The sequence below is a fragment of the Anabrus simplex genome, chromosome 6 (assembly GCF_040414725.1).
Source record: "Anabrus simplex isolate iqAnaSimp1 chromosome 6, ASM4041472v1, whole genome shotgun sequence".
Taxonomy (NCBI): domain Eukaryota; kingdom Metazoa; phylum Arthropoda; class Insecta; order Orthoptera; family Tettigoniidae; genus Anabrus; species Anabrus simplex.
In genome coordinates this window covers 255,943,905-255,958,883 of record NC_090270.1, presented here as the reverse complement: position 1 = coordinate 255,958,883, position 14,979 = coordinate 255,943,905, and the positions used below count along the sequence as shown (strand labels likewise).

The window sequence follows — 14,979 nt, the reverse complement described above, 5'->3', positions numbered from 1 at the left end:
GAAGTGGGAAGTCATCTCTAAATACATCGCGATCTTACATGATCAAAGTAAACTTCCCTGGAACCACCTAATATCTAAAGGAACAAATGTCATTCACATAGACAGCATACAACTGTAAAAATTCACCCGGATGCACACAGACTGAATTATGTAACGAACAGCCGGAATTTTAAGAATTTTATATCATACCAATTGTATCATAATTTTATCGTATTTCATGTATCACCACATTAATTGTATGTTATTTTATAATGTGTTAAAATGTGTTTTAGATGTTTTAGGAATGTATATCTTGTTTTAATTTGTACCCAAGGCTGATGATGGCACATAGATGCCGAAACTGGTACCATTTGACTATTTGACATGTGATTGAATCACAATAAAACGTCATTGTATTGAATAGGTGGACCTTGAAAAGAATTTAATTTTGTTGTAATCTTCCCTTTCAGAATACCGGGCGAGTTGGCCGTGCGGTTAGGAGCGCGCAGCTGTGAGCTTGCATCCGGGAGATAGTGGGTTTGAACCCCACTGTTGGCAGCCCTGAAGATGGTTTTCCGTGGTTTCCCATTTTCACACCAGGCTGTACCTTAATTAAGGCCACGGCCACTTCCTTCCCATTCCTATCCCATTGTTGCCATAAGACCTATCTGTGTCGGTGCGACGTAAACAAATAGAAAAAAAACTTTCAGAATGTGTTTTGTTACAGTTTGAGGTCAAAGAACATCAGCAAACTGTTAGTGATATTATCCTAACCAAGTTCGTAAAACCTCTATTATTTGATATTGCGTTGGCAAGAACACGAAAAGTACGGTACCACTCCAAGCCTTCCTCCAGGAAAATCTTTAAATTGTGCATTAAGAGGCCAACTGCGACTTCATACAGGTAATATTGCCGACATTTAATATTACTGATGTAATTTCCGAGCTTCAGTGATCATACGACCATACTGCATAGTGTTTTGTAGTAGTGTTGGCTACTGAATGCATGATTCGAAGCAGTGTATAGATTCATTGAAGTATCCGAGTGAATCGATTCACAGGAACGGCGAGCTCACGGCACACAATTCAGCTTACTCCCAGCGGACAGTGCTGAGTGGCGCACTCACTGGACGTTGACGGGGAGCCGAGCTTCCGCTGCAGCGAGACAGTGAATCATGGCACATCGAAAGAATCGTGAACGAACGCGGCTCAGTGAGACACATGATACACATGGCTCCTTATCGGCTCACTGGACACGCGGAGAGCCGAGCTTCCGCTGCAGCGACACATACAGTGAGCCATAGCTACCGAAAGAATCATGAACGAGCCGGCTCAGTGAGACACAAGATACGCACGGCTCCTTATCGGCTCACTGCAGCGAGACATACAGTGAGCCATGCTACACTGAAAGAATCGAATGCTATAATGGACTCTCGAGCTCAGCTCATTTGAAAATAACACCTATTTGCATTCACTGTCCTCTTCTTACAGGGAGGTTTAAATAATAGATGGATTTATTTGCAGTGTTAAAAGGGTAGTCGCAACATAATTCTGAAGTAGCTAGTAAATAGGTAGGCTATTAGGTTATACTATTTATTAGTTTAATGAATCTTAGTATTATAACTTAGTTGACTTTTGACAATTAAACTCGACTCTAGCCTGCCCTATGACTATGAGTCATGCTCATGACCACTAAAAGTACCCGTTTTATATTGGGAAGAACGGCTCAGTATTCTCTCAGTTCATATGTCACATCGTTGCACAAGACTTCAATCATATGTGGACAGACGCAATAACAGTATGTTGAATCAGAAAACCAGCGGGCTACTGAACATCTCGGGTAGCCTATACAAAATATGACGATTTTAAAAAATCCTCAGCCGATAGAAAAATACATATTTTCAAAAATGACTAAGTGAGTTGTCGTGCGGTTAATATCGCGTGACTATGCGCTTGCATTCGGGGGATGGTGGGTTCGAATCCCACCGTCGGCAGCCGTTAAGATGGTTTTCCGTAGTTTCCCCATTTTCACACCAGGAAATGCTGGGACTGTACCTTAATTCAGGCCATGGCTACTCCCTTCCCAATTCTAACCTTTGCCACCCTGCGTCACCGGAAACCTTCGATGTATTAGAGTAACTAGCATTTTTTCGAAGAAAGGAGTTCATAGTATGAAGACCAGATGGCAGCTGCGAGCACTGAATGCTGTTGCTGCTGTCTTACCAGCACATATTACACAGATGCAGTAGGAGCGGTGACCAATGAGCCATGAATCAGATCACTGTCTCAATTCAGTAACATGAATGGAATCAAATGAATCGATTCAGTAAAATGAATCGAATGTCCCATCACTATTTTGTAGTCTGTCGTCATTAGAATAAGTTTAGAACATTGTGCGTCTATGTCTGCCATCTAGCGGAGAAATTTTGTCGCAGCGTAGGCGCAAAAAGGCTCGCATAGAGCAGGCAGTATAGGAGGATCGAGACGGCGGTGGTCACAGGGAAGTTCGATTTTAAGGACATCGGGCACTTTCTGTGTAAATACAAGGCATCTAAAATGCTTACAGTATAGTATTTCAATGAATAAAGTACTTGCACATGGGAGCCAGCATAGATTTCTCGTCTTTGAATCGTGCTTTTTTTTTTTTCTTTCTTTCTTTCTTTCGTTGCGTGAGGTTATGTTTGTCAGTGAGATATCGAAGTGCATTATTTCAATACTGTAAATGCACCTTCTTGGATACATTTTGGAAATAGTTCTTTTTTCGAGGCATTTGGAACGGTATAAACTGTTAATCAAGGTTAACTGCATGCAGTAACGGGCCTTTGAATATTTTGTAACGCAGCGAGGGTTGGTACTTCTCAATTGCGAATTGGCGGTTAATTCGAAATCACGTAATTCGAAGTCCGATTTTTGAGTCCCAATGACTTCGAATTAACGAGGTTTTACTGTAGTTTATAATATCACCTATTCAATACATTAAAATTTTCAACAATCAAGAGTTTATCCTTATTCCGCACAAACACATGCGCGGGATACTAGCTGAGCTTCCTCCGACTCAGTCATAGTGTATTTTCACATTTGATCCCTCCACTGCGGATTACGCCAAATATAAACTCCATTCTATTTCACGAGGCCAGCATCACAAACAAAAACTTTGTCCTGATGTTCTAAATGTTTTCACTTACAACAATACCTCCGTTTAAAGTCTCATCAACCATTCTCACGCTGGTATATTTTACATAGCATTCAAAAAGTTATCAAGAAGTTAACAAAACTCAATTTAAGCGAGTGATTCTATCCCCGCAACATGTTCCCTGAAACAACTATTATCAACAAATAACAGCCGTCATTGTTGCCATTCACAATGCACCATGTACTTAACGACCTTTCTTTTCAACTACACCGAAATTAAGCCTAAACATTATGACACCCAATCAAATTTCCTTCCACACCAGTCAAATTCGCCGTTGCTTATTGGAGCATATTCACGAACCCGGGACTTAACCAGACAGCTTTCAGTAATGACTACACTCCTAAGGGAGTCTCATTTAGCAATCTCAAAAAATACTGGAATATTTTTCCTAGCATTCCAAATAATATGAATGGAGGTCAAACCACTGCTGCATAACTGTGTAGTCCTTGTCAATATTGTGATCATCAACCAACAGCAGAAATTATAGTTATGCACATTGCTGCCAGACAATTTGTATCCTTTCTCCCCAAACTACTCCCATGTAAATATGTTAATATAATCCTTTTTAACTCTATATTATTAATGAACATTGTTTTCTCATTGAAATTTAGTAATTATTTTCCTAACATTTCTGACAGTGTAACGTCAATATTTCATGTCGGACCACTGCTGCTGGACACTCTTAAATACACTGTAGTCTTATGTATTGGTGCCAGTCACTTGTATCTTTTCCTTAGACTGCCCCCTTGTAAAAATGTTAATATAACCTTTGTAAGACATACCCTAACATTTTGACACTGTTATCCTTCACAACTGGTAATTAACAGCCAACGGCTGATATGCTGGTATCCTTATTATCAATGAACATTGTTTTTCTCATTGACTATCCCTACTATAATATGTCAACATTATTTTTTAGTAATTATAATTTAAATACAAATCAGGTACCTGATTTATGCCTTGAGATAGTACTATGACTGATGATGCCTTCAATGAAAGGCGAAACATGTCTCGTATGGAAATAAAGATAAATTCCTAATTGTTAAAAATGTTAATGTATTGAATAGGTGATATAAACTAATTAGCATCCTACATATAGTATCTTCAATACGAATCCATAATGATATTTATCACTTGCAATGCCCCACATTCCCTGAAACTAGTGTAAAACAATAGTATTACTGAACAAGGGACTGCTTCTAATGCATAATCCTGAATCGATTATGCTTGTTGTCTAAAGGGGTCCAAAATCCAGGTCATCAGCCCCTCATAATGGTACTTATCGCTAGTAAAATAGAACCATGGTATTTGTCCTGTTGCAGCACTAATCAAAAGTAGCATAGACTCACAGTATTCCACACATTATGGTACTACTCACAGGTAATGTAATACGCACACCTAACACAGACCTGAGATCTACTGTATAGTGTTTCTCACATTGCGGCGAAATTTGCAGGCAACGCAAACCTATGGTATTCTTCACGTAGGTGTACTAATAACAAGGACTCGTACTATCCCGTGGTGTTCCCACTGCCTGCTCAATCTGCATCTGATGGCTGCTTTTACTGCCTGCTCATTCCACATTCAAATGTGTAACACGACTTGCAAACAATCTGCCGCTAGATGGCAGCACCAGACGTACCCAGTTATCGCGTGAATACAACTAGATAAGCATACAAGCAAAATTTAAAATCTGAAAGTAACAGAAAAATTAAAGAATTTTACGTATAAAGTGGCGTTCTAGAGAGTTATAGCTTCAGGACTTTCCGAGAAAGAGGTTTCGACGAACAATAAAACCTGGAAACTTTGTCTGTGTGATACTTCCCTACATTACTAAGTAGCGGTTTCACGAATTTGGCCACCACAGTTTGACACAAGTACCTGGTGCTTATTGTTATTAAAACACTTTAAAACATTACACTGGCACAAAGAAGGTAGAACATAGTTTTTTACAGTCTGGAGCAGATTGCAGATTTCTTGCAGTACGATAGAGCCGCCTCAATAAATTTCTGTAGCCCCATAATTAGGCCAATAAATCGTTGCTGGGGACAGCGCAGGCTTCCTCTATCCGACTGTCTGATTAAGTTCATCAATGGGGATGCATTTACTGCGGTGGAAACTTTATTCAAGCACGTGCTGAATTCTGTTTTTCTTCGATTACACGTACTAAATAACCACACACAAATGCCTGGGAAGCAGTTTCCAAAGTGACACACACTGACTCAGGGGGCTCATGAACATCTTCCAGTAAATCAAGTACATACTCAGGGAGCAACACTGGTTCTGTTTCGTGAAGTCCAGGAGAGGATAATGAGGCAGAAAATTTTGAATTTTGCTTGTGGATAACGTTAGCACTATCGGTGGACATTAAAGTACTGGATTTCAGAACTCTCTTTATGGAATTCTGAACAGCCCGGGAGTCAGTCATTTCATTGCACCCTCCTCCCATTCTTATAGCAATAAACATGGCTTCATCTGGATCTCCTGAAAAGACCTGTGTCAGCACATAAAAAAATCCATTCTGTAGAAGATGAACAATGCTTGAAGAAGTAGATAAAGCAGTAAAAATAATAGCTTGATGTGTTTCTTTGATAGGTCCCTTTTTATTGAGAGCTTTGGAAGCTTCTTGTATCTCTTCAAGATATTGACAGAAATCATCTTTCAGCCACTGGAGACGCTCGTCTGCTGGAGAAAAGAATTTTTTTTTTTGCAGCTTGCTTTACGTCGCATCGACACAGATAGGTCTTATGGCGACGATGGGACAGGAAAGGGCTAGGAGTGGGAAGGAAGTGGCCGTGGCCTTAATTAAGGTACAGCCCCAGCATTTGCCTGGTGTGAAAATGGGAAACCACGGAAAACCATCTTCAGGGCTGCCAATAGTGGGGTTCGAACCTACTATCTCCCGAATACTGGATACTGGCCGCTCTTAAGCGACTGCAGCTATCGAGCTCGGTGAACATCATTTTGTCCAGATTATTTTGCCTCAAGTGCTGTGTTTAATCGCTGGTGTCATGGACACTGAAGAATTTTTACACCGATTTCATAAATTGTATGGTAGGACCAGCCTCCGAAAAAATTGACTCTTGCCGTCAGGCGCGATGAGTTTTCCATCAGGGACTGCAAAGCTGCTGTGACTGGTGATGAGAACACTTGCACAGCATAGAGTACATTCATCTTTTCAAAAGAACTTGGTTCAACGTGCTTCCTTGTTAAAATTCCAGACCGGTTTCACCCTGAGATTCTTCTGGAGACGATACAGCTCCTTTCAGAAAGATGAAGTGATAATGTCGCCTTTATCTGCCATACTATGCTCAAGAAACTGAGATCTGATGTTTTTAATAATATGACAATAATCAAAAGACAAATATAGTTGTCGCATGGCGTTGCATGGATGAACTACACACAAATTTAATTCTCCATCACCAAATTTCTTAAACATTGAAGTATTTGTTCTAGGATTGTCCTTCACAAGACGAATAACACAGAAACCACATTCTCTGATAGCTTTCAAAACCTGCTGAACCAGGAGGAAAAGCTCATGTCCTGGTAATGCCCTTACCATGAAGTAGGCAGCCGGAATTATAAATTTCTTCGTCAACCCATGAATCACAAAACACAACAACCTGTTGGCGAGTTGAGGGTTTATTCCAATCTCTTCGTTATAGACTCCCTCTGCTTCAACCAATCCATAGAATCTGTCCCCTCCTTTATTATATAGCAGCCGCTCTTTAATTGCCATTTCGTCGCAAATAAGGGAGCAAACTTCCTCCAGATCATTCAAATTAGTTGCTTCTGCTTGCAGTCTTTCCTTTATTAATGGTAAAATACCAGCTCCACACTTCACTGTCCCTAGATACCTGTCTAATGTACTACGTGAAGGTGACAGTATTAATTCTGATCTCCGCCCATACTCGTAACATTTCGGAGAAGCAATCCGCCAACAAATACAATGGCGTATAGTTTCTTCAGATCATACTGGGCGCAGTTCTGAAAGTTATTTACTTGATCTTGAAGATAAATGGCCTTTCCAACACCCTCACCTGCAGCTTTCTTTGTAATGTTCAGTGGTTTGAGCTGCGTATTACAATCTTCAAGCTGTTTACTTGATCGGTGTAATTTTTCTTCCAGATCTATTATTTTCTTCTTCATTCTGAATAGCGCAACACAAAGCCTTTTATTTGTTCTCTTTAGACTTTCCATGCTGCTGTCATCCAACATATCAACTTGACAACCAACGTTACACGGTTCGTTGTTACTAGTATTTAGGCCTAACTCTGTATCTGCAAACAGAAAGTCAACTGGAAAGAGAAAGAGAGAGAACTTGACATTAGTTTAGCTAAAACTGTAAAACCGAAACAACTAAATAGGCGCTACTTGCGTAATAAATAATAATAATAATAATAATAATAATAATAATAATAATAATAATAATAATAATAATAATAATAATAATAATAATAATAATAATAATAACAGTATACTGACACGATTTTATACTACTAACAAATGACTCGTAATGGAATCTATGACAGCATATTATTCTGTTTTGTACCTTCACACTAACAGTACCATTGCCCCCAGAAATTATATTACTTAGTATGTAATACTTCAAACCTTATATAACGCTTACCATTTTCTGAAATGATGTTTGAAGAGCTCTTGTTAGACGTCTCTGTGCTTGAATCCCTTCTCTTCCTCTTCGCAGAAAATAGCGGTTGTTTATAAGCTGGATAATCAGGGAAAAGGCTGGGTACAGATCCTGTTTTTAATTTTCTTGTTTTGCTGGTCATTCATTCATTCAAATGCTTTCATTCCCCACCATGAAGGAGTGGGGCGGGCCACCTAGAGGGCAACACCCTCTCTCTGGCCAGGACTTGCCGGTCACTTTGAAATCATCATTTACGAAATGTAGACTGCAAACCACGCAATGGTCAGAAGGAATCCATTTACTTCCCTTGCTGTTTCCTTCCCTGGATATAATACTTAACCACTTTTGACGCCATTCTGTACTTGAAGGACGGCATTCTGGTTTCACTTTCTTTGATTTGCAGAAAGGCACGCAACACTGAAAACAAGTACAGTACTACCCTATTTCCCGCTATTTCATTCCAACAGGTCTGTAGGAAGCTGGTTAGTGCTGCCACCTGCTGTGAATATTTGTAAACTGAGTGTTTCATTTAGTGCCATGTTAAAACGTTGTAATGAGCAGGCAATGCAAGCAGCCTTCGGATGCAGATCGAGCAGGCAGTGGATGTTCCTCACATAGTGAATACTAATCACAGGCAATGCAGACCCATGGTGTCACTCATATAGTGCTACTAATCACAGGTACTGTAATAAAATCCACCCTGTTTCACACACTGTCATTACTAATCACAAACCTATTGTGTACGTAACATAGTGGTACTACTCGCAAGTAAAGGCGACCCAACCGGGCGAGTTGGCAGTGCGGTTAGGAGGTTAGGGGCGCGCAGCTGTGAGCTCGCAACCAGGAGTTCAAATCCCACCGTCGGCAGCCCTTGAAGATGGTTTTCCATGGTTTCCCATTTTCACACCAGGCAAATGCCGGGGCTGTACCTACCTTAATTAAGGTCATGGCCGCTTCCTTCCCATTCCTAGCCCTTTCCTGTCCCATCGTCGCCATAAGACCTTTCTGTGTCGGTGCGGCGTAAAACAAATAGCAAAAAGGAGACCCATGGTCATACCTGCCAACTTTTGAAAAGGCCAGTTAGCTACTGTCCACGTTTGATGATTTCTACACCACTGAATATGCGCAGCTTTATGTGCCTATGTGAGCAATAGCGTCTTGCGAGGTGAAGGACTCCAAATGTTCATTGCACACAGTTCCCATTACTCCATTACTTTAAAACATTCAAATTAGGCCTTTCTTTTTTGTTTTGTTTATTAATGTTTCTCCTTTTTCCTCTGCCTCTTTTCCCCACAAGTTGAAGGGAGTGTCTTGCGATCCATGTCACTTGTGCCAATTTATCTTACTTTTATGGGCAGATATTCTCCCTGACGTCAATTATGTAAGCAATTTCTTTTCATTCGTATTAGCGCTAACTCAGATGGGTTTTTGGAGACGATGGATTAGGAAAGAGCTTGGACCGGGAAGTCCGCGCTCAAGGCCTTAATTAAAATTAAAACGGTTTCAAAATCGCAAACCACGGAGAATCATCTTTAAGACTGCTGATGGTGGGGTTCGAACCTGCCATCTCCCTAACGCAAGCTAACAGCTAAGCGGCCCACCTTTAACAAAACAATTTGAGAGTCCCGTTTGATTTCGCACCCAGAGTGTAAGCTACAAGCACAATGTGAAATACAAAGAAAATATTACTCACGGGGTGACCTTGCTGTACTCCAGCTTACTCTTGTAGTAGTGTCTCTTGTGATGACTGAACTCTGTGAGAAACATAGCATTCGCCTCATCTGACTCATCAGGATCACGATCAATATCATCAAAATCAAAGCAGTCTTCTTCTCCCAGATCTACTACATCATCATCATCTTCGTAGTCATCATCACCACTAGATGGCACATCCAGGAACTGGAAACACCACAGTAAGGAAATAAATATGCTGTATTAGAGACAACGAATTTCTAATTATGCCAATGCTTATCAGCACTGCCACATTACAGTTCTAATTTAAAGGGAAATCCATCAATAAAACGTTCGTCACACACTTGCAGCTCAATGTAAGTCATCCCAATGAGCTTGAACAATCCAATGAAGATAGAAGTGCCAAAACAAGTGGCTGAGCTCATGGAATCTAATCAGCAAAACCAATACAGAATCAGGTAGCGTGCACCAAAAATTATCAGAAATATATATGATGGACGAACTTTATATCACAAAAGCACATAAAATGCTATCTATGGCTAGAGATTATAGAACACATCACAGCTGGCTGCTTCAGCCCAACTCAGGTTATACATGCTCCCAGCTCCTTGCGTATGGAGCTTATACGTTCCCCCAGCAGTGATCACTAATTATGCGAGATGTAATTCCTGCACAAACCAGGGGACCAATGTCGATTAAAAACTACCAGCACTGCTGAAACTTTGCTACTGTCCATTATCAAATATCATTGTCAAGACTTATTGTCATCCAGCGTTCAAAACCTTGAAACTCCATCCTAAAGCCAAAACCCTGTAGTTCCATTAATCAATATGAAATGCTATTCCAAACCTGGGTTAAAGTTAAAGCCCTATATAAGGTCACAACCTGTATTTCAATCATCAAATCCAAAACAATCATATTTCCTTCAGAATTCAAATTTTTAGAAAGATTTTTTCCTCTCTCCTCTAAAGTTTTCCATTTTGGAGCTATGAGGTTTTGATTACCGGCTGACATTATGCACATAATTTTCACAAAAATGTATAGTTTTCATGAGTACTAGCAACTTGGATAATAACCAACATCAGGCATCTAGCTAGGGCTAGGGGTGCTGCACTATACTGGCCTTGACGGTGTTGTATTAAAAAAATCATCCAGAATAATTTGTCATTTTTGTGTTACATGGAAGCAATTGTAAATGCTGCAATCATGGAAATAGAGCTGCATGTTTCAAGTTTAAATATTTGCACTATCATCTACTACTCACAATATCATTGGTTGCTTTAATGAGAGCTGCTAGTTCTGGATTATTGACTGCAGGATCTTCTCCATCCATTGGCTCTTCCACCTCACCGTTAGTCTCTGTAGAGTCCTTGTTTTTAAACTGTAATTAACAAGATAACAGACATGTTGGTTCTGATTCAACTCAGCACATACACAGGGTATATACCGGGTGGTCCACCAGCCCCTTGCAATCCAGTTTTGCACCCCTTCACATTTACTACAATTCTGAAAGACATCGGTCCCTCTCCATACACCGGGGCAATACAGCAAGATGTCTGTTTACGGGCCAGAAGACATAAGGAATCGTGAGTGGCACTATTAATTCACTAGAGGTACCTTGAATGAACCCAAAAATGAGTACAGATACACAGAACACGAACTTTAAAACAGGAAGTGGATGCACAGACCGGAAGCACATAGTAGTTCACATGGCTAGCGCGCAGTATGATGTGTGATAGTTGACAGTGCTTGAGGGTTAGAAGGTTCAAGCTGTTGTGGAATCGTGCTTTGTCCATAAATAAGAGAGTCGCTAAAAAAGCAGGATCAGTGTCCACAAGCCGTAGGATCCATTGATACTTAATGCCAGTATTTTTCACAGACTGATTTGTTTATTTGGCCCTGAAAAGGGCCATTGGTATGGAGCTGGGTTGATAGAGGCTAGGAAACATGTGACAGGATTTCAGTTATCCACGATGTTTAACGCAGCACCTGCTTGAACTGACAACCTCCATGGCCGATACAGAGCTGCGTGCGATATTGTAAGGTGAAAATGACTGGCTGGTTCCTGTGCATACAGTTCACTAGTTGTTTTACATGGCCCCACAGAAAAAAATCCAGGGGCGTAAGATCGGGTGATCTGGCAGGCCAGGGTACAGGTCCTCCTCTTCCTATCCATTTATCAGGATACGTCGCATGGAGATGGTTCCGGATGACCACCGCCACGTACAGTGGAACTCTGTCATGTTAAAACCACATCTTGCAGCGGTCAAGGAGTGGCACATGTCCCAAAAACAGTGGTAGTTCATCTTGGAGAAACTGCAGATAGCATTGGCTGGTCAGAATGTCCTCAAAGAAATGGGGACCAATGAGGTGATCACCCATGACTCCACACCATACATTCACACTCCACTGCACCTGAATAGCTGTCTATCGCACCCAATGGGGATTATCCACACTCCAGTAATGCATATTATGGCAATTAACGGATCCATTGTTGTGGAATCGTGCTTTGTCCATAAATAAGAGAGTCGCTAGAAAAGCAGGATCAGTGTCCACAATCTGTAGGATCCATTGACAGAATGCCACCCAGGCATCAAAATCATGATCAAGGAGATCCTGGTGTGAGTGCAGATGGTATGGGTGAAACCAGTGGATGTGCAGTATCCACATAACAGTCACTCATCTGATGTTCGTCTCCTGTGCAATGGCCCGTGTGCTAGTATGAGGGTTACGCGGATAGCGTCAAACACGACCTCTTCATTGTCACTAATAAGTTAAAGTATAAAATGGTTCAACCTTTCAATACTATTAAAATAAGAAATGTAAGTTTACGTTCCTATTTAATTAAAATTTGTACCAGTTTCGACCAGTATTTTTGGTCATCAGCCCATCACAAATAGGTGTAAAACAATGCACAGATAAATAAATTGCGAAGTATAAAGTATTCTGTAGGTTGCTGATAGTGAAGCACCAAAAACTTTAGGAAGCACTGTTGCATGTCAATCATGAACGTTAGTAAGACATAAGCGTTAGAGAGCACTGTATGGGAAGAAGTCCATAATCAAATACGTATCCAAATATAGTATTGAGCAAATTCTTGAAGAGTTCACTTGCAGATTATGAGACACTATAATTTTAGGGAATAGCACTGCCCGTCGATAGATCCAAAAATTATGAAGAAGTCGCCGATCAAATACGCAAATGTTCTACGGAGCAAGTTTCTGAAGAGTAGATCAGCACTTCTAAAAGTCTCTGAAGTTAGATGTGTTAGAGAGCACTGTGTGTGAAGAAGTCCAGAATCAAATACGTATCTAAATGTAGCACGGAGTAAATGTTTGAAGAGTTCAGCTGCTGTCCATGAACCACTGTATAATGTTAGGAATTAGCACTAGCAGTCAAGAATTTACTCCGTGCTACATTTAGATACGTATTTGATTCTGGACTTCTTCACACACAGTGCTCTCTAATACTTTTAGAAGCACAGTACTGATCTACTCTTCGGAAACTTGCTCCATAGAATATTTATGTATTTGATCGGCGACTTCTTCATAATTTTTGGATCTATTGACGGGCATTGCTATTCCCTAAAATTATACAGTGTCTCATAATCTGCAATTGAACTCTTCAAGAATTTGCTCAGTACTATATTTCGATACGTATTTGATTATGGACTTTTACCCGTACAGTGCTCTCTAACGCTTATGTCTTACTAACGTTCATGACTGACACGCAATATCCTTAAAATTATACAGTGCCTTATAAACTGCAGCTGATAAATACGTGTGTTATAGTGCTTCATAAACTGCATCTAACAGTATTATCTAAACTTCATATTTTTACCTGTGCATCTTTCAAAGCACAGTGCTCCCTAAAGTTTTTGGTGCTTCATTATCAGCAACCTACAGAATTCTTTATACTTCGCAATTTATTTATCTGTGCATTGTTTTACACCTATTTGTGATCGGCTGATGATGACCAAAAATACTGGTCGTAACTGGTACCAATTTTAATTAAATAAGAATGTGAACTTACATTTCTTAGTTTAATAGTACTGAAAGGTTGAACCATTTTATACTTTCTTTCAACTTATTAGTGAACTTACTTCAATATGGAACAATATGAAATTCTTATCTCTTCATTGTCAGCAGATGTCATGGGATGATCTCAAACAGGCCATGTCCTTCCCAGGGATGCAGTATCCCGCAGGCACCTTTCCACACTCTTAAATGTCATGCCTGTCAGTTGTGGTCTATCCAGATAGCATTCTTGGTACAGAAGTTGTGCCTGGTATGCATTCTGTCTAGTTTCTCCGTAGGTAAGTAACATATCCACATACTCTATGCTGGAATACATTTTGAGGTAGTGAATAAACCTGCCATTGCATGTTGTTATCGTTCCAATGGGGCATACTTTGCCCTACCTGTGGTCTACAAAGCTTAGAATATGCAAGACGTAGCTAAGTGACCACAGACCATCATTTCCTCATCCTCGTCCAACCCAGCACCATACCCAATGCAACGATACATACGGTCTTTTACAGGGTCAAATAAACAAATCAGTCCTTGGAAGCTATCAAGCACACAACCTTACCACATCCCAGGCAACTGGCTGTTAAAAAAAATACTCGTGCGTGATTCGAACCTCCTACCTTGAGCACTGTCCACTATCACATATCTCCCTGCCTGCTTGCCATGTGAGCTACTGCGATACTTGACCTACAGCGCCCACTTCCCAGCCTATACAGTACAGTGACCCCAGTCTGTGCGTCAACCTCTTGTTTTAAAGTACGTGTTCTACGTATCTATACTCGTTTTATGGGTTCATTCAAGGTACCCATAATGAGTTAATAGTGGCGCTCACAATTCCTGCTGTCTTCTAGCCCATAAACACACATCTTGTTATATTACCCCGGTTTAGGGAGAGGGACCGAAGTCTTTCAGAACTGTAGTAAATGTGAAGGGACGCAAAAAACTAGATCACAAGGGTTGGTGGACCATCCGGTATATACTTTCAATACCCTATGGACATTGTGTGGTTGCCAATTTTTACAAACTAATGTTTGTACCCTATAGGTCAGTCATGATGACAATGCGCTATGACAAACTGTGTGAAGAACAGGAGTGTGATGTGCCAGTGTTTGCACAGCGAGAGAGAGAGAGAAGTCAAAAGTAAGTTGAGGGAAAATGCAAACACAAGAGAACTCTAAATAGTGGTTGAATAAATTAAGTAGATAGCACAAAACACTACATCTCTGTGTAGTAATTATAGTCCTAAGGACCCTGATAACCTACCACAACTGGTGTCAGAAAATAGTTTTAATCAGCAGCGTGTTAGTAAGATAAAATTTCTAAGATAATTGATGAAAAGGAGTCAGGCTTCCAGGCCCATTTAGATAAGCTCGTAAGTCACATCTTCAATCCAGTCAGCATAATGGGTGAATGCCGGAGGAGAGATCAGTACACCTCATC

At 40.5% G+C, this 14,979-nt stretch overlaps 1 protein-coding gene across 1 annotated transcript in view; it reads right to left on the bottom strand.

The window, feature by feature from the left end:
• Positions 1-14,979, bottom strand: part of pcm (pacman) — a 668,873-nt gene that overhangs the window by 507,495 nt on the left and 146,399 nt on the right. The window contains exons 9-10 of the mRNA XM_067150369.2: positions 10,776-10,892; positions 9,513-9,718 (exon numbers count right to left, since the gene is read on the bottom strand). Coding sequence (XP_067006470.2) covers positions 9,513-9,718; positions 10,776-10,892 — 323 coding nt within the window. The remainder of the gene's footprint in view (positions 1-9,512; positions 9,719-10,775; positions 10,893-14,979) is intronic.